Raw genomic sequence first — 21,211 nt, forward strand, 5'->3', positions numbered from 1 at the left:
ATGCAGAGAAACCGTGACATTCAGGCTGTGATTATAGCAATATTTGCATTTATCTAATATTATTTTATCATTTACTTTTGTCTGACGTAAAGCAGTTCATCACAGTCAAGATGATTTCCCTGGCAGAGGGAGGATCAACTTATCACAATGGAGCTGAGTTATATTCCACTAAGTGTTTTTGACAGGTGTCGTATCATATTTGTGCAGCTGCAGAGGCATTATAAAGCACAGTTCGACTAAACCGGTCGTCAGTGCGGATTTTCTCACACACATGGACAGCTCCCCTGATGTGAATGTCAAGTGCAAATTATTGAACAGATTCGGTGGTAGAGGAGTCTCTCACTGATCCTGGGCAGTTCTCCACCACTCCGTTGCCTCTGGCGCTCGGCAGGTAAAGCACAACAAGCTCCAGCTCAGTCAGACTTAGGGGATTATTTACTTAGACCCCGTTCAGAGTGTCTGACTTCATTTCTCAAACACCCGTCATTTCCCAATGCCTGTAGTATCGCAGCGTCCTAGCATGTCATTCCCAATCACTCCTGCCTCACTTGTCTCAGGTTTGGGTTGGAGAGACAAAAAAAAAAAGGATTTAACCAAGCTTTTTACGTGTGTTCTCTCATTTTTGTCTTTTTTATCCAGCTTTGTTCATGCCCAAACACAATTTATTTTGTTTCATTTTTCAAGTAAACTGTGGCAGTGGGGACTAAAAGAGACTCGGTAAAAAGCCAGGCAGCGTCGAGCCAGACCTCATGACACCTTTGTCTGCTGTCTTTGAGTAAAAGGCTGTGTTTTTCTGCTTTAACAAAACAAGCAAATTGCATTCCCTCTGTCCTCAGGCTCTGGATGTTATTTGTCGTCTGCCAAAGCAGCTTCACACTATGCCTTATCTCTTTTTTTATTGGCCATGCAATAACAGCATCCTTTCTACAAAGTTGTCCCATTATAATTGTCATAGGTAAACACATTGCCTGTTTTAGACCTCGACTTCTATCAGTCGGCCTCGCCGTGTCTCCACTTCCTGCTTTGAAATGTTAGTTATCAGGTCAGCAGATCCCACCCACTTTTATTTATTCCAGCAAGCTTTTTTTTTTTTTTTTTTTTTTGCTTCAGGACATTCAGCTCTCGACCGGGGACGTGGTGTATGTGTGTGAAAGTATGAATGTGTGCTTGTGTTTGTGTGTGAGAGCCTGTATGTCTACTGCTAGAGTGGCAAATGGCTAATGAATAATGCAGGGTAATAGTGATGTGTTGACAGCTCTGACAGCTGAGAGCTGCCGAGCTGTGTATCAGTGATAATGTGCCATTTCCCGTCTGTGCTCCTCCACTCCCTTATTTCAACAAATTGCATTTTTTGTAATTTCACCTCCCCACAACCCCAGTGTCCGTGTGTATGTGTGAGTTTGTTGGGCTATACAAACTCAAAAGCCAAAATACAATTGTGGCCTTAAACACACATTTTACAGTAATGATGTCTGAGACTCTAAAAAATTAAGTTTAGTCTGCTAATTGGTTTCTAAATTAATTTCAGCTTGTGTCTGCAGTGGCATTGTGTGGTCACATTTGAGCGTTTGGAGTGTGTATTTACTTATCCATTGAAGGAATAAGATTGGACAGAAACATGTTGTTTTCTTACTTCTTCTAGTTCTATAGACAGTTAGTGTCATAGCTATGAGGTCATGTTTTCAGTATTTGAGTCTTGAAATGTTTTATTCTGCTGTTGTGCAGTTTGCATTGTGTGATTGACTATTATATATATGTATTGGATTTTTTTTTTATAAAGTCCACTTGGAAACATACTGTAAACACTACACTTAAATTACTTATTATTACCTTAAAGGGGCTATATGTAAGTTTTCCTTGCCACCAAATGGGGTTTCTTGACGGGAGTGGGTAGTGGTGATTGTCACTTGACAAGAGCTTCAAACATTGTTGCATTTTTTTTTACAAGATAAGAGTTTATAATACGTCCTCTGAGCAGCGTGTGTGTTCAGGGCCGATTGGAGGTTACAGTGAGTCACTATCCGAAAGATACAAGACAGGCCAGGGCTAGCTGGTTAGCACGCTAACTTCAGTGGAAGAAAAGAGTTGATAGAGACAAGAGTTAACACTGAAGTTGCTTTCCACCTCTGGAGACAGCTCTTGGTGAGAAAAGAAATAAAGTTTGATGCTGAACTCGCAACATTTCTTCTAGACTGGTAAACAAACAGCTGTTAATTCTAACATTAGCTATGTAGCAATAACAAAACATATAAATAGCCCCTTTAAGTTGATATCATGATGTATTGTTTGATATAGTAAAGTTCTCGGAAAGAGGTGCACATTTTCACATCTGGTAGACACAGAGCAACATTAGCATTGATTTGAGGTCATGTTTGTGGCCACCAGATGAATCTAAGTTCGGTAGTAACTCTCCTTATTACCTGTGTAGTTTTTCCTGAAGGAAATGTCTGGCTCTTTAGCGGCCAAACGTTCCAATGTGGTCATCAGGTACTAACTGTGTCTGTCTGACATTTGGTGCAAGTGTACAGTGGGTTTTTGGAGGAACACAACATTATGAGAGCAGCAGCCAGAAAACCAAAACAATGAGGTGAAAGATGCTTTAATGCTTCATATAGGAACTGGAGTTTAGTGATCATTTTCAATGAGCTATTATAGCTGCTTTTAAATATGACTAAGCCAAGAAAAAACATATTACAGGAGCTATCCTTTTTTTATTTAAAAAAAAAAAAGAAAAAGGTATCTGGTCAAAATGATGTGTACTTCTGGTGGAGTGGGGGTTGTTTGGCCGGGTTGGACTTTAAAAATCTTGGCAGCAACACTGTATCCAGTAGTTCAATCATGATCCAGCTATTTTAAATGTCTTCAGTGATGGCAGCTACAGTAGGTCAAGTCTTCAGCTACACATGAGCGCATGCCACATTTCACTTGTTAATCAGCAGGAGCATGGAGAAGTTAATTTCTGAATAACTGAAGAAAAACACAGCTGAACTCACAATACATGCTCCACATTCAGAAACTCAGACTTCGTCAGCTCTGGGAACAAGGACACAGATGTCACGAGTATCACTCACAATGTTTGACTGATCTCTAAAGAATGCAGAGCGGTAGAGGAAAATTTACAGGTTCATTTACCCATAGAACAGCTGAACATCTTTGTCGTGTCCAGGTGTCCTTGGACAAGAAGCTGCATCCTCCACCTGCTCAATGTTTGCCGGCACAAGTAACCCGTGAATTGTAAAAATGTGGAACCTACAGTATGGTAATGTTTCTCCAGTGTTACAGTGTGACCCCCTTGCATTTAATGATGCATTTGTTTGCATAAAATTTTGCAGCAGCTCTGGAATATATTTAAGGAGGCCACTGCAGCGTCCCTTTGTGTGTTTGGTACGGTCTGCTGTTTGTGAACCCAGTGAATACAATATTTAGCCAATGGTCTTCATAAGTTTAAGCTTCAATGTTTTTTGTCTGTCTTGGTTTTAAACATTGTGGGACCATGTTTCAATCATCCCATATGACAAAAACAATGTGTTTTGTAGATCCATAAATATATCAAACCAAATTAAAAGTAATGAAAGGTTAAAAAGCATGTTACTTCCACACTCAGTTTTACTCAGAACCTGCTGCACACATGACAAATCACAGCTGTTGGCCTTATGAGGTCACTTTAATTAAAGGTCAGAATTTTAAACCCAAATGCAACATTTTGGACACAGCACTGTAATACAAATCTGTGAGGTCTTTTGCAGTTTGCCTTCAGTAGGCCCCTTTCTTTTTAGCTGCACCACAACAGCAGGACCAGCCCTGTTATCGCGAATGTCTGTTACTGACTGACTGACTCGCGGACTAACTGAGTGATCATAACTCCACAATTGGTCAGCCAAATGTCATATGACTGAGTTGGAGTCTCCCCATTGGCTGTTGCGCTTTCAAAATGAATTGGCGCAGAGAGGCAGAGCAGCGGTCTGTTACCAGGACAGACGCTTAATGTTTCAGTCACTATTTCAAACTTGTACCAGTGTCTGACAACAGACACAGAAAAACATGTAAATGAGCAAACATGTAAAACAGCTTCATTGAGCTGAATTAACATACTATATACACACAGAGAGTAGGAGAGAAGCAAACAGATAAAGAGCTGAAACCAGCTGACACTGGGCAGAATGCAAATAGGATGTAATGATGTCAGTTGTTGAAACAGACAACTATAGTCTGTAGTTGAATAGATGGATAGATAGATGGAAAGATAAATGGTAGATTGGGAAATTCTTGTGTTATAGCAGCTGGGTACAAAATAAAAACAACACAACGAATAACAAAATAAAACAGAATATACCTCAATATCTATTATAGAAGAATAAACACAACAAATATAGAAATAAATGAAATAGCTCAATAACACTAATAGAAAAATAAGCCCAACAAATAGCAGAGTAAAATAAAAAAAACATAATAAAAACAATGAATAACAAAATAAAAATAGAATAAAATAGCTCAATATATATGTTTAAAGAATAAATACAACAACTACATCTTCAATGTTGTACATTGACCATACATGGTCCAGCCATATACTACAGGTTCTGGCCTAGTCTTTGTTTCTCCTCTCCCCAGCCAGCTCTCCACCCCGCTGTCATTCTATCTTTAATAATATCTATCTACATAATTTCTGGTAATCATAATTCATAATTGTATATCATTTGAAAAACTGTCATTAATGGACATTTGACAAATGGCAAGAAGTTGTGCTATGTGAGAGAAATGTAAAATAGATTCTCCTCATTGATGAGAATAGCTCACAATGAACAGGCTGGACAAAGACTTGAATAGTCTGGGAGATTAACCTCTAGTTATCATTCAAACCTGCATCAATTGTATGCCAGCTTCTTTCACAGCACAACAGTTTGATTGGAGTTTTACTGTTAATTATTTGTGATTCACAACAAACTAAAAATATGTTTACCACAAAACTGGAAATTAAGTATTCTTAATGAGCTCATTTAGAGCTTATGGAAAGCTTTGATCAAGTTTTAATCAGTGCCCAGTTCTTTGCTATGTGGTTTCATTTGCCAGCATTGCTCACGTTAATATGAACTGGCTGTACCTGTTTGTAGACTTCTCCAAGGTGATGGTGAACTGACATTTACTGATCTACAAACTTGTACTGTAGTCGATCAGCCTATGTTTTATATCATCCTCTTGCTTTCCTGTACAAGTAAATCATTGAGATTATTCGTAACTGTGGTTTAGGGTCCCCGTGGGGGACAAGGGATGATTAATTGGATGTGAGGACAGAGAAAATATATTTATTCTACACCAAATTATGCTTATTCAGATTCTCTCTAACCTTTCCTTTTTTCTGGTGAATTCATGGATTTTACCTCTGAAAATTGTTGACATAAAACAAAAAGAGAAAGTCACTTGTTTAACTGGTAACAGCTGGTAGACACATGCAACTGGTGACAAGGGTTTTTCACAAGCCAAAAATGTGGGGTAGTACAGATTTAGATCATTCTGAACCAGTGTTTGTGTTGATCGCTGTCCAAGGTGCTGAACCTGGAACAGCCTGGGATGAAGGAGCTGTCCATAGTACTTCATACAACGACGGATGCATCACAGCTAACAGGATTTATTTTAGGAAACTTGACAAAAGTAAATCATGCATGTTGCTATGTTTCTTTTTTGTTTGCTGTTTCTGGGCTCCAGTATTTTCATTTTGGCCATCTTCTATGGAGAACTTCAGACGCCATGCAATTTATCTTTTTGAAAACAGTATTTTCAAATCCTATTTATAATAATTTATTTAGGTAGTCATCTGTTTTAAATGATGGATCTATTGATTGTTTAATTAATATTTATGATATATGATTTATTATTGATGGATTAATATATTGATTTATATAAATTATTTTTACAATCCTTCTTTCTATTGCCTACTTAAATATTAATAAATGAAATACCCAATAATTGAATCAATTTGGCAGTGGATCATTTGTAAAAAAATTTTATTAATTCCTGTTTTATTGTCCAGTTAGATATCAATACACAGAATCTTTTATATCCATTTACATGACACCTGTTATCCTCCATAATCTCTATGGTGATACTGTGTCACACTGTCATATTTTTCCCCACATCATTGTCAGTGTCATGCTGTGCACTCTCTTTAATTTGTAAAAGGTCTAAGGCTCCTTATAGGATTTTGCACTGCTGAGAGGCGGGGCCCTCAGGGAGTGTGGGGGGCCCCCTTCCTTGCGTGGGCGGGGGGTGTATATTTTATGACCCACTTCAGACGCTGTTACTCTGGATGTGGCAAAACCTTGATGCATCTCGGCTGTGTGTTGAGTATTTGAAAATGATCAAAGCTTTTTTTTTCTAACTTTGATAGGTCAAATAACTCACACACCGCAGGTCTGATGCTGATGAAAGAATTATGCATGTTGTTATTGATTGGTCTACGGGGTTCCTGCATCGTTCACAGGAGACGACATGTGCACTGCTGTTGGCTGGTTGCGCTGAGCTGTTCAGCAACCCAACAAGTGTCTCTCAGATACTGAAGAGTGAATTTTACACAATTCCTCAATGCACACAACCTCTTCAGGTATTCATGCACACAATTATAAATGGGTCTTTAAAATTAGGGAAATGACTCGTTAAAACTTACAGTATGACAGACATATGGTTATACATCTGAGGGCTGTCTTGCTGTTCTACAGAAACATTTACATTTACATTTTTGATCCCTTGCTGAGGCTGTTATCCAGAGCAGCGTACAATAAGAACATCTGTTAGAATAATTTAAATTCTTAGATCAACTGCATTACAAGCAGCAAGTACAAAGGTCAGAGAAACATTCTGGAAACTCTGTAGATGTTTTTATGTTAATGCAAATCATTGTTAAAGATTTTTATGCAAATGAGTATTACAGCTAAATATATGTACATTTTATTATTTGCAGGATCCAGTCCGGCTCTTACCTCAGCACCGGCTGGTTCACCCTCATCCTCGCCATGGACATGTGCAAAGAGATCCATATCTACGGCATGATAAATGACACCTACTGCAAGTAAGACACCAACTAACCCCCTCCACCACCCCCACCCGCCATTTCGCTTCCCCATATTGGGATGAAAAATGCACGCATTCCCACAAAACTTAGAAAACTAGATTCACATTCATAGCGGCGCCGGCCAATCGCAGCCTCCCATAACTGTGGACCGTTGGAATACATTTCCAGTGCCTCAGTTTGGATTTAATGGCTGAATTTCAATGCTGAAATCCATATTGGGTTCTCTGTGTCGTGAATACCATTATATTTTCCTGCCTAGAAAACCCAGCAGGCTGCATAGCCTCAGTTGCTGCGGGTGGCTGGGCTGTAGCACCCAATTCCTCCTCTGCTTAAAGTTTTATTTGTATATTGGCCTGTCATCTTCTTTCTGACTTCTGGGTGAGTGAGTTACTGTCTGGCTGCGAGGCTATGGGAGGGATGACAAACAAGATGCTGTCGCTCTGGGCATGGCTGCTCAGTCTCGAGTCCTCTCAGATGGACTCTCCGTTCTCTCTCCCCGCCGTTCTCGCGGCTCAACCTGAGCTCCCTCAATCCCCCGAATCAAACACTTTTACCTAATGCACGGTGAAAATCCCGCCTTTTATCCTCTCTGTGTTCCCTGTGCACAGCAGGAAATAAAAACAGCCCGAGACACATGGCAGAAAGGAGTGATAATTTAACCAGCACAGAGGACTGTATGATTCAGTCAGGCAGTTAAGGGCCGGCCTTCTCTTCCCTCCTGTCGCTCCCTTATTTCTTTCCTTCCTGTGTGAGACAGGAAGATATTGTGTTAGTTTAGTGTCACAGTAAGTACTGCTGGCAGCCGAGTTTCCAGTAAAAGAAGAAGAAGAAGAAGGGATGTTTTGTGTGATGATGCTCGAGGCTTTAGTCAGAATTGACCTCAGCAGTTGGGTAGTAATGGGACTTCAACAGGTGCTGCAGAGAGGGTGAAATTGAATTTATTTGTGAACACTGGTGTGAACCGCTGTGTGACACAAAGAGAGGAGAGGCAGTGATTGGGCTGTGTATTACCATGCGCTGGCAGACAGCCACAGTCGCCTTCTCTCTGTGGACTCACTGGCAGGCTGTTGTGATGGCTGTTTCTCCTCTGTCTGTGTTCGTTCCCCCAATGAAATTGTTTCACACTAGTCATCCTCTCATAGAGCTAACACTCACTATTAGAAATCAACTGCAGAATACACAATGAGTCTATTCTACTGCACCTGCGCTTTTATTCATTCTCTTCTTTTTAATGGTTTTAAGATGCCAAGTGGAAACAGAGCAACTCATAATGAAATCGAGGTCAGAAAGGCTTTACCTCTCCTGCTCTACATAACTCAGTTTTCTGAATGTTTTCAGATTCACTTTGACTCAGAATAGAAATTAATCTTATCGTGATGTCTTACAAATACATGCAGTTTAGTTAAAAGAGTATTTATTGAATATTTTTTCGCTGCCAACAGCGACTTTTAAAATGAGAGAACCTGCTGAGTGGAGAATTTTGCCCGGGGCAGCTTCATTTCAAATTGCTGAACACTGTCCTGAAGGATATTCAGTGTAATAGTTTAGTAATTTGTTTTGCTTATTATTTTGCATTATATGTTTGTAAAGCTGAGTCAATCAAAACCACAGCCACTTGGAACCAGGGACATACTGGCATTTGTTCCAAAACTGTTTGAGAATGCAATGCCTTAAAATCTAGCTTACAATTACACTATTATCATTATATTTATTATAATTATAAAACTGTTACATACATACATACATACATACATACATATACATATTTGTAATGTATAGAAAATGTCTTGCTTGGACCAACAGACATCAATGATACTTTTTATCACAACATACAGTATGTTATATAATCAAATCAAAATAGATTACTTTTAGCAGAAAAACGTGGCATGAAATATATCATATACCCATATAGAATAGAATAGAATGCCTTTGTTGTCATTGCACAGTATCGTACAATGAAATTTGCTGTGTTGAATGAATCTGCTTCTATAACAGAAGGTTTTTCCACAGGATTTTGTAAATATATGTGCATATATGTGTGCATATGAATAAATGAGTAAATATGTACATATAAATATATATATATGTACATGACACACTGTATGTCACTCTTAAGAATTCAGTATCGGTCAGATTACAGTCCACATTCTTTTGGCCATATACAGACTGGGACCACACACAGTCCATTTTGCAGCCACATATAGCAGAATAAAGTGGCATCTGAAGATATAAAACCAAATGTTATATCTTTTAAAACAGTTCTCCACAGATGCAGCATTTCACTCCTATAACATCGACAGACAGTTTAAAAAAAATGAAAAAAAATAGGATCCAAATCGATGCAACAGAACCAGAAATATTGTCTTTTTTTTTTTAATTTATTCTACACGTTCTTCTTTGCCAAAAGAAGACACCATTACTCACAATGCAACTCACTCGCCAGCAGTTTGGTCAGAGAATGTAGCTAATGTAGCCTCAGGCTGAGTTGAGGAGCGAGCGACAGAGGTCTGATAAGCTCAATTCTTTCCACACATTGTTTTCATTGTCAAACTTGTGACATAGCAGATTTCCCACAGCTCACTCTGGGGCCACAAAAGGCTTTTCCCTTTAATAAACCTGGTTGAATAATCTTTCTTGTCATTCCTCTCTCCTCTTCAGGACGGAGGGTTACAGAAAGGTCCCTTACCACTACTACGAGGCCGGCAGCCGGGACGAGTGTGCGGAGTATCTGCTCCACGAGAGCGCCCCCTACGGTGGACATCGCTTCATCACGGAGAAATCTGTGTTTGCCAAGTGGGCCAAGACTCACGCCATCAAGTTCTTCAACCCGCCGTGGCAGCTGTCGTGACCCTGGCTGAACCAGCATGGAAATACCACATCATCATCACCGCCGTCGTCGTCATCGTCATCATCAGTATCATTCAAAGACCAGCTGAATCTCTTCACTGACAGACAGAGTGTCCCTTAATGTGCACAAACATCTAACTCTGCACAAATACCACTGCATATCCATATCAACGCTGGTTGACGGTTGTTTGTCAAGTCCTGGTTGGTTAGAGGGGGCGCCTCCAAAATCCAGGGACTTGTTTGTTGGACAATGGCCGCTCAATCAGACAAAAGTTTGACCAACCTGGACAGCTAGAGCATATCTCCTGCTTCTTGAATATGAAGTCTTTTTTTCCTGGATTTGAGAGCTGAAGGTAGTGCACAGCGCTCTGCTCTGCACTGACTAATCGATCCATCCGCTGCTCTATGAGTTTAGCAAAAGGATGGCTCAAAGACCAGCTTGAAAAAAAATAAATATAGAAAACAACATAAAGAAGACATGACCATCCATCAACTCGCAGCGACCGCAGCGGCTCAGATTTCCGCAGGCCTTGTACTGTACTGTACATCGCAGAGGCTGAATTGAAGTGGTTTTTTTTTTTCAGCACTGTAGTTGAAGAGGCGCTTCAGCCGCCGCTGAGACGAGTCACGTTGCCATGGACGTCTGACGAGCTCTCTTGCTCTGTTTCCTCTGCGTGACTGTCTTCTGTCAAGCTGTAATTAATCTATAACGAGTATAATTCAGGCCTTCATCTCTGACTGAGGGAGTATTGAAGGCAGATGCTCTGTCAGTTTCAATTTTCTTTGCTCTGTTTAAAGATGCTTCAACAAACAAGTTCATTTGAAAAAGGAAACACAAAATCTGATTTCAGTCGTACCAGAGATGTAAGTGTAAATCTGCTTTTTTATGGTTAGGCTTGGTTGTTATGCTTGTGTGTTGACTCACACAACTTAAAGATGTCAGTTCTTTTTTTTTTTTTTTAAATAATGCTGTGAAATTGAATTTTAAGAGACATGTTTTGGCGTTGGCTTGATGTCTGGATGGTTTGCGTATTTATACTGCAGAGTTTAGTTCCTAATGCTCTTTAACAGTGTGCCATTGACAATATGAGCATCACAGCATATAGAGCAATGTGCAATTAGAAACCCCATCCTTACGGAAGGAGTAAAGTCATTTGTGACCCCGCTGAGGGAGAGATTTATGTGTGCAGTGAAACCATTTGAAATTAATTGTATTCTATTATCATTTTGTGCCTGCAATATACAGTACTCTGCAGTTCATCGTATAGAGACAAGAGAAGAAGCTCTCTCTCTCTCTCTCTCACATTCTTGCTCTCGCTCGCTCATCTTCTCGTCCAGCTTTGTGCCTCTTTGTGAACAGTATCACTGTGTGAACACATCTTCCCATTTGTCTTCGGACACGGCGTGCGTGTCTCCTGGTTCAGGCCATTACATTTGAATGCATCTGTTCCAGGACAGTGAAGAATAATCAGTGAAGTGCCGAGGTGTGTAGGTTGGCCGGTAGCTGTGGAAGGCTGAGACACGGTGATTAGTGTCCCGGTCAGAATCACGGCCCAGAGGGGGAGGACTGGAAGGATTCAAAGACTTCTAATTTAGGCGACTTGATGCACAGGGTCCCCGGCGACTGTAATATACTGCAGCTGAGCGTCACAGTCTTAACTCCTGCTGCATTGTACTGTTTACTATAACACACAGGCACTCTGCTTTAAGGCCATGTCTGTGTATGCACCCGTGTGATAATTTACAGGACAAAACATGTGGATGAAACTGGGCTGAATTTAAATGTGAAGGTGAAAGCCACCTTGAAAACAAAAGTTTGAAAAAAGTAGCTTTCAGTTAAAAGAAAAGAAAAAAAAGACTAAAACTCCGACTGGGCTGAATTTGTTTGCTACCGTTTTTACATATAAACACTGTTCCAGCAACACTTCACTGACTACATTTCAATGTGAAGCAGGTCCAACCTGCGCAGTGAAATATGCTTTTGAAGCAATGGTTATTTGTAACTTTGATGTGTAGAAAACGAGCCTTTCTCTGCTGCTGGAACTTTTCCAAAAATCTGTTAAGAAACTTAGAAACTTAACTTTCAACAAAACTATTTCAACAGGAGGAACAAGGCTCTCGAATTAGTTCCCGGAAAAAAAAGTCCCAGTGGTGAGAACTAGCACTTTCTGATGGAGGGGTTTACGTCGCCAATTGGTCAAACTTGTGTAAAACATTAATTCACAGAGTAAGAAATCTCTGGGCACTGAGAGAATCAGTATTAGGACAAAACAAAATTACAAAGACAAATTGATGTCAGTTTTGATTAGTCTAGAAACAAAGCGACGAAATAAACCATGAAATACTCAGCAGATTGAGTGCCAAAGTAAATTTTTGACATTGGAAATAATCATTTGAGAAAATAATCTAGAACTTTTGTAATTCCATTAGATGTGTTTGAGGCTCCCTTTCCACCTCTGCACGTCCTCAAACCTCAAACAGTAAATGACAAAGAAAAACAGTGAGTCTCATCATGTGTTTCTAACAAAGCTCCATTATCTCTCCACTTTAACTAACCTTCATGTTTTTTTCTTAGATGTGATGAAGAAACAAACATGGACATGCAGTTTTTCGTTTACTGTCTGAGCTATTTTATATCTGAGCTGAGTTATTTTGGCTCTTTAGCTCCTAAAACTTTTTTAATGAAAAATGATTAAAGCAAATTTAGTGGTAACTACTTTTTCCTTCACTAAGTCACACATGAACCTTTTGCACACTTAATAGAAGTTGTAAAAATGCTACGGATGGAATCATTACAGCTACTGATCCTACATATCAACATCTCCATGACAACGTAGCAAACTCCTTCTCCTGACAAAGACTGTGTGACTTGGTTGAGAGCTCCAGGAGAAGGTGTTATCTAGAAGAGATAGGATTGTTTTGTTGAATTTAGCCCAGTTTTGTGTGTCAGCTGCATGTTTGGAAACATGTTTTTACTGCTTTTGCATCAGGATCAGGAAACTCTGATCTCTCCCTGTTTTCCAGACAGTGCAACAGACACCTTCCTACAACTCAGAACTCAATACTCATCTGTCCCGTTGTCACCTTGTCACTCATTGTAAGTCGACCGGGCTGACAAGAGCATCAGCAAAATGTAAAAATGCCCTATTTTAAATTCTTCCCGGTGTGGCTCAGCGGATAGGAGACGGCCCGAACACAGGCAGGGTCACGGGTCCGTTTTCCTCTGGGACGACGCGAGCTGGAGAGGTATTCGATCCCAGCAGCTGCAGATCAGAGTGTCCACCACCTGACGTATACAAAGCAGAAACATCTCGCAGTTTTATTTTCCCCTGCTCAGAAAGCCCGGAGGTAAAAATCTGGGCCTCGGGACGGCTTTGAAATGATGCTTCTTTCAGTTCCTGTGGGAAGACAGTCACAGATACTGAAGCGTGAATTCATACAATATGCCATGCATGTTACATGATTAACGTACAGCTTTTTATACATTCCCACTCAGCCTGTGATTGTGCAGTCATCTGGCAGCTTTCCACCAATCGGTTTACCTCTACTGTACAGGATATCCACCTTGAATTGTAACGCACTTCACACCAGGATGAGAAATTAACATCTTTTGTCATATTTGTTTTAAATCGTTTATGTACAACTGGAAGAAGAGCACAGTGTTCCTTCTGTTCACCTTTTTTTTTTTCTGTTTTTCTTTTCAAATAATGGTTGCTTTTATTTTTTGTTGATGCAGTGGTTTGTGTGCAGCATGTTTGTTTTATTTTCTGCTGCAAGTTGCATGTTGCCAACATTTTCTGCTGCTTCAGGCTGTGCACTCTCTGATCAACAAACACTCTATTGTTCTCAGTCAGAACACACTGCACGAACGCCCACGGATGTGTTACCCTGAATATTATGGAGAGTGTACGCCCTCTTATAGGCTCCCATGAATCATTTACTGGCTCACAGGAAGGGCACTGTAGACACACTCGCTCTGTAACATACAATAAAAGTATGGGAAGAGGGGGAGGGGGAAAAAATAAATAAAAGGTTACTTTTAATTTTCAGAGCTCATTTATGATTTTGATACCTTTAGACGGAGTCAGGCTAGCTCTTTTCCTAGCCGTGTCCCAATTCAGGAGCTGCATCCTTCGGTGGCTGCATTTGAATTGCATCACAGTGGCGCGACTACACTGTCCCATTTCAAATGCTGCCTTCTTTTCCTGGGCAACAAAGGATTCACCTGTTGGATCCTTCGTGGCCCAACTTATCCCGAGATTCATTGCACGCCAGTGATGACAATAATGTGGCAGCAAACAACGCCGACAGAGAGCCCCATGATTATACTTTTAAATGTTAGTATTGGTTTTCAGCTCATTTCAACAGCTAACGGTACAGTTGTTAAAACCAAGGGCTTTAAGACCCCAAGTCTTTGGGAAAAAAAGTTATGTGTTGTCAAGGTTGCTAGGCGACAGGAGCCGCGCTTTACAAGCAACGCTAAAGGGAAAATCCTCCATAGACCACACTGCCTCATTTCAGTTCAGCCTTCGCGGCCTGTGGAGGCAACGAAGGGCAACAACTTCGTCGACTGCCTCCTTCGAAGGATGCGGCCTCTGAATTGTATTCTTGTTCGTTTCAGATGTTGGCTCTTTTGTTTTTGACACAACTTATCAAATGGCCTGATTTCTTGTTCTGAGCACTGAAGTTTCAGCCCGTCTCAAGCTCTTTGTACCTGGCTGTATATATGCAAATGGCAAAAAAAAAAAAGACACAATCACCGCTTGTCCTCAGATGCTTGACAACAGAAATGGCAGTGGAATGAGCCCTGACTGTTCACACATCATATAACACAAAGTTTAAAAAGCAAATTGAAGGTCACTTCCTTTAAAGCAGAGCTGGCTTGTCCTGATTAAAATGTCTAGGCTGCGAGGTCTGCGGACAAAGATGTGAATTTCATTGTTCCTTGCCGTCTTTAACACTCGATATTTTTTGCTCTTTTTCTTGCTGAGATCAGTCGAGGTAATTGCGGCCCACTTTGCAGATTTTTAAAGAAGGTTTGATTGTCTGACTCCACGTCGAAAACCTCTTCAGGTCACTATGTAGCATCTGACTCTTTCCCTCCTGACTGTTGTACTTGTTGCCATTTTGACAAATGCCTCAAGTGCTTTACGTTGAGAACTTTATTTGATTTCTCTTCTCTTTTCCTGTGTGCATGTCTTACTATTATTTTTGTGTTGTAAAGCACTTTCCCTTCTTCATTTTCAGGTCAAGTGTCCTTGTGAAATTTGTAACTTTGGGTGTGTTTGAGTTACATCGAATGTAATACAACACTAAGGTTGTTATAATGAAAGAAAAGTTGTTTTTTTGCTAACACAGCTAACACACTCCTTTTATTGGTGGTAAAATAACATCCAAATGCTGCATGGATTATTGCAGGTTATTGAGATGTATGTTTTGTTGGAAAATAAGTAGTGATTATCTGTATTATTCTGTCACTTGCTGTCTACATTAGCTAAAATTAGATATATTGTGAATGTTCTTATTTTTACCAATGTGGATTCTGTCTTCTGTGTCTTTTATTCACTGTGGGGATTAAAGAAAACCTAAAACCCCTTTATATGATTAAGTTCCTTTCCACACAAAAACACAGTAAGCAGCATCAGAATGTAAGAAAGGTTGGTGAAATGTTCACATGTTATATAAATGGAGCTCGAGCCGAGCTGTCATATCAAACCCGGTGTCTCATGAGATTATTAAAACATCGGTAAAGGAGCAGAAATGTGCTTAGTTCACGCAGTTCTTGGGCGTTTCGGTTTTTATGTAACCTCTGCATAAATAAACATGAGCTTTAAATAATAATACCTAAATTCATGGTTTTTATACTACAGTAATGAATAAAGTATTGAGATAGAAAATTAAAGGGGCACTCCAGGCATTTAGTATCACACTTTCATAAATTTGGGGGAGCTCATAAAACAAGGATTTTAAAAAAAGAACAGTCAACGCACAATCATAAAGCCTCTCCCTTTCTTTTTAACACAGACTTTCAGTGATAAATTTGTTATAAAGTCTCCTGTCTCCTAAAAACTACATTCATATTCCACTCATTTGCAACAACAAATACATTTTACAAGATTTAAAGATGCCACCCAGATTATTTTTTTATATACAGGAGGCAATATAAGAAAATGTATTACTGAGGGGCTTTGCAAAGTTGCAATGCAAAGTGTATTTGTTTTCCTACACTATATGCTTGTGGTAACTAAAACATGATTAACCCTCATATGGTTATGTTAAGGCCACTCAAAGCACTTGCTGAAGGTCAGAAAAAGCTGCAGTTCAATGTTGAAAATGACGTCTAAAATCACGTGTTTAGTTTTTCTTTCTTGAAACTAAACCACAATTAACTTCCATTGTCAAAATACTGCACTTATAACACCAAAAAATATTGCTAGTGCACAAACAAACACAGCAATTATATTTTCCTTCAAAACATAAAACCATTCAGTAGCAATGTATGTTTAAGGATTGCTGTTCTGTGAGCCCAGATGATCCTAACCCAGGACTTTGTAGGACTGTAATCATAGGACGAACAGTATTGTGTGTAAAATCATCAGAGTTCCCTTTTAAATATGGGTTGGCTCAGCTCTGATGTTTTCAGCTTAAGCCCCAACTAAAGACGTAGCTGGACAGGGTTTAATTGAATAGTGTTTCATTTTTGTCAGCCTCTAGTATTATCATATCAGTTCCCAGGAAGACGGAGGAAAATGTTCCAGGGGAAGTAGCTGTGTTTGGATAATGCTGTTGCACCTGACTTTAAGTTGATTAATAGACAGTTTGAATTGTTGTCTGCCTGAGCTGACCAACATCAACACAATGTCTTCAGCCCTGTAGGGGTGACTCAGTCACAGCAGCAGAGTCACATTAGTCCGAAGATAAACATACATAAACACGTTCTGCTCATATGTTGAACATTGTGCCAATTTTATCTTATAGGATAATAAACCAAGGTGCGGGGCATCTGTGTGCTGAGCTGACTACATCAAATCAGCAGGCGCTTCCATCTTCTTTATGAAAGCCTCAGACAGTACGATGACATGGCTGATGTATTAACTAATAACTAAATAGCTTCGAGCGCGACTCCAGAGCCCATTCATTTCTCAGAAGTGCTGGGTGGAGCCGTACAGGGAGCTCAGTGTCTGAGCAATGGGAGTAATGGACATAATGTAATTTGCACAAGCTCACAACAACAGAGAAACTAATGAGCCGTTGGATAAAGGGGAAAAAAAGCACGTTTTTTCATTCTACCTAAACTTGAAGAGAGACAAACAATCGTTTGCACTAAGTTACCTTGACTGTGTTTGACCTCATTTTAGATTCCAGCCTGACCCCATATTTACTTAAACTTTTTTTTTCCTGCCTTTTTTTTTTTTTTTGGTTTTATCTGGCAGCTGGCACCCATTAGTGTTTTCTGTTATGTGCACAGCTTAACTGAGCAAGGTCAATGAGACAACTGGATTCTTTTCAATTCAGTGTTTGCAAATTTGTTCTTGCAGAGAGTTTGACCTCCCAAACATATTTGCAAGAGGATGTGCTCTCCAGGGCCAGATGGTGCCACAGTGAGTAAAATTATCATAGCTCAGGGAGACTTAACAATGGTAATTATAAAATGTAAAATACAAAGGAAAGGGAAGTAAAACATAGATGAGGAAAGATATTCAAGACAGCTGTTTGAAGCAACTTTCTGTTGCTTTTCAGCCCTTAAATTTCATACTGTCACATCATTTTTGTTAAAAAGACAAAAACACATCAGCGGTGTCCCAAATCCATACAACGCTGATTCTAAGTTGGTCTTTTAGTAGGTAAAATGTTCACTCTGGAAAAATGCCTGTATGCATACTAGAAATGCTTCATTTGTGAGTGTTATTTATCTACAGTTCATTATTGCCCACAAGTGTAAAAAAAAAGGAAGAACAGTTACAGCTGCAAAATTGTCAAATCAAACTGAATGTAAACAACACAGATAATTTTCACTGTGTATACTTACTTTTTTACTAATTAATAGACTTAATGACATACTATACTATGACATTTTTGTGACAAACTAGACTATGACATTTGTTGAATTACTATACAATTGTTTTTATATATTACTATACTGTGGCATTTTTATGACGTACTAGATTATTTAGTTTTTCTGACTTACTGTGCTTTGACATGTTTATGAGTTATTATACTATGACACGTTTTATGACATAATTTATTATGATATTCTAATGACTTACTATAGTATGATGTTTTAATGACATATTATACTATGACGTTTTTATGCCTTACTATATTATGACGTTTTTATGACATTTTATGCCTTACTATACTATGATGTTTTTTGACATTTTATGCCTTACTATACTTTGATGTTTTTTGACATTTTTATGCCTTACTATACTATGATGTTTTTTGACATTTTTATGCCTTACTATACTATGATGTTTTTTGACGTTTTTATGCCTTACTATACTATGACGTTTTTAAGACATTTTATGCCTTACTATACTATGATGTTTTTTGACATTTTATGCCTTACTATATTATGATGTTTTCGAGCCTTACTATACTATGACATTTTTATGACATTTTATGCCTTACTATACTATGATGTTTTTTGACATTTTATGCCTTACTATACTATGCTGTTTTTTGATGTTTTTATGTCTTACTATACTATGACATTTCTATGACATTTTATGCCATTTTATACTATGTTTTTTGACATTTTATGCCTTACGATACTGTGACTTTTTTTTTACATTTTATGACTAACTATACAATCACATTTTTATGACATTGTATGCCTTACTATAGTAGGAAGTTTTTATTCCTTACTGTACTATGACGTTTTTTGACGTTTTCATACCTTACTATACTATGACGTTTTTATGACATTTTATGCCTTACCATACTATGACATATTTATTCCTTACTATACTATGATGTTTTTTGACATTTTATGCCTTATTGTACTATGACGTTTTAATTACATTTTATGCCTTACCATACTATGACATATTTATTCCTTACTATACTATGTTTTTTGACATTTTATGCCTTAATATATTATGACGTTTTCAAGCCTTACTATACAATGACATTTTTATGACATTTTATACCTTTCTATACTGTGATGTTTTTTGACGTTTTTATGCCTTAATATACTATGACGTTTTTATGACATTTTATGCCTTTCTATACTATGCCTTTTGAAATTTTTATGCCTTACTATACTATCACGTTTTTATGACATTGTATGCCTTACTATAGTATGAATTTTTTACTCCTTACTGTACTATGACGTTTTTTGATGTTTTCATGCCTTACTATACTATGACGTTTTTATGACATTTTATGCCTTACCATACTATGACATATTTATTCCTTACTATACTATGATGTTTTTTGACATTTTCTGGCTTACTATACTATGACGTTTTCAAGCCTTACTACACTATGACGTTTTTATGACATTTTATGCCTTACTATACTATGATGTTTTTTGACGTTTTAATGCCTTGCTATACTATGACGTTTTTATGACATTTTATGCCTTACTATACTATGACGTTTTTATGACATTTTATGCCTTACTATGCTATGATGTTTTTTGTCGTTTTTATACCTTACTATACTGTGACATTTTTACGACATTTTATGCCTTACTATACTATGATGTTTTTTGACATTTTTATGCCTACTATACTATGATGTTTTTTGACATTTTATGCCTTACTATACTATGACATTTTTATGACATTTTTATGCCTTACTATACTATCACGTTTTTATGACATTGTATGCCTTACTATAGTATGAAGTTTTTATTCCTCACTATACTATGACGTTTTTATGACATTTTATGCCTTACTATACTATGACGTTTTCAAGCCGTACTACACTATGACGTTTTTATGACATTTTATGCCTTACTATACTATGACGTTTTTAGGACATTTTATGCCTTACTATACTATGTTTTTTGACATTTTTATGCCTTACAATACTATGACATTTTTATGACGTTTTATGCCTCACCATACTATGATATTTTTATTCCTGACTATAATATGACGTTCTATCAAGTTTTTATGCTTTGCTATACTATGACATTTTTTGACGTTTTCATGCCTTACCATAGTATCACGTTTTTATGACATTTTATGCCTTACCATACTATGACATATTTATGACATTTTATGCCTTACTATACTATGACATATTTATGACATTTTATGCCTTACTATACTATGACGTTTTTATGACATTTTATGCCTTACTATACTATGACGTTTTTATGACATTTTATGCCTTACTATACTATGACGTTTTTTGACATTTTATGCCTTACTATACTATGACGTTTTTTGACGTTTTTATGCCTTACTATACTATGACATTTTTATGACATTTTATGCCTAACTATACTATGACGTTTTTATGACATTTTATGCCTTACTATACTATGACGTTTTTATGACGTATTTATGCCTTACTATACTATGACGTTTTCAAGCCGTACTACACTATGACGTTTTTATGACATTTTATGCCTTTCTATACTATGATGTTTTTTGACGTTTTTATGCCTTACTACACTATGATGTTTTTATGACATTTATGCCTAACTATACTATGACGTTTTTTGACATTTTATGCCTTACCATAGTATCACGTTTTTATGACATTTTATGCCTTACTATACTATGACGTTTTTTGACATTTTATGACATACTATACTATCACATTTTTATGACATTTTATGCCTCACCATACTATGATATTTTTATTCCTTACTATAATATGACGTTTAATCAAGTTTTTATGCTTTGCTATACTATGACATATTTATGACATTTTATGACTTACTATACTATGACGTTTTTATGACATTTTAAGCCTTACGTTACTATGACGTTTTTATGACATTTTATGCCTTACTATGCTGTGATGTTTTTTGTCGTTTTTATGCCTTACTATACTATGACGTTTTTTGACATTTTATAATATACTATACTATCACATTTTTATGACATTTTATGCCTCACCATACTATGATATTTTTATTCCTTACTATAATATGACGTTTAATCAAGTTTTTATGCTTTGCTATACTATGACATATTTATGACATTTTATGCCTTATTGTACTATGACGTTTTTATTACATTTTATGCCTTACCATACTATGACATATTTATTCCTTACTATACTATGTTTTTTGACATTTTATGCCTTAATATATTATGACGTTTTCATGCCTTA

General features: G+C 37.8%; 1 protein-coding gene across 1 annotated transcript in view; it reads left to right on the forward strand.

Annotated features, from left to right (window-relative positions):
- The window catches only part of st6galnac3 (ST6 (alpha-N-acetyl-neuraminyl-2,3-beta-galactosyl-1,3)-N-acetylgalactosaminide alpha-2,6-sialyltransferase 3), a 78,608-nt gene extending 63,096 nt beyond the window's left edge, over positions 1–15,512 (forward strand). The window contains exons 4-5 of the mRNA XM_056391917.1: positions 6,956–7,063; positions 9,725–15,512. Coding sequence (XP_056247892.1) covers positions 6,956–7,063; positions 9,725–9,914 — 298 coding nt within the window. The 3' untranslated portion in view covers positions 9,915–15,512. The remainder of the gene's footprint in view (positions 1–6,955; positions 7,064–9,724) is intronic.
- The last annotated feature ends 5,699 nt before the right edge of the window (positions 15,513–21,211 follow it).

Source organism: Seriola aureovittata, chromosome 12 (assembly GCF_021018895.1).
Source record: "Seriola aureovittata isolate HTS-2021-v1 ecotype China chromosome 12, ASM2101889v1, whole genome shotgun sequence".
Taxonomy (NCBI): Eukaryota; Metazoa; Chordata; class Actinopteri; order Carangiformes; family Carangidae; genus Seriola; species Seriola aureovittata.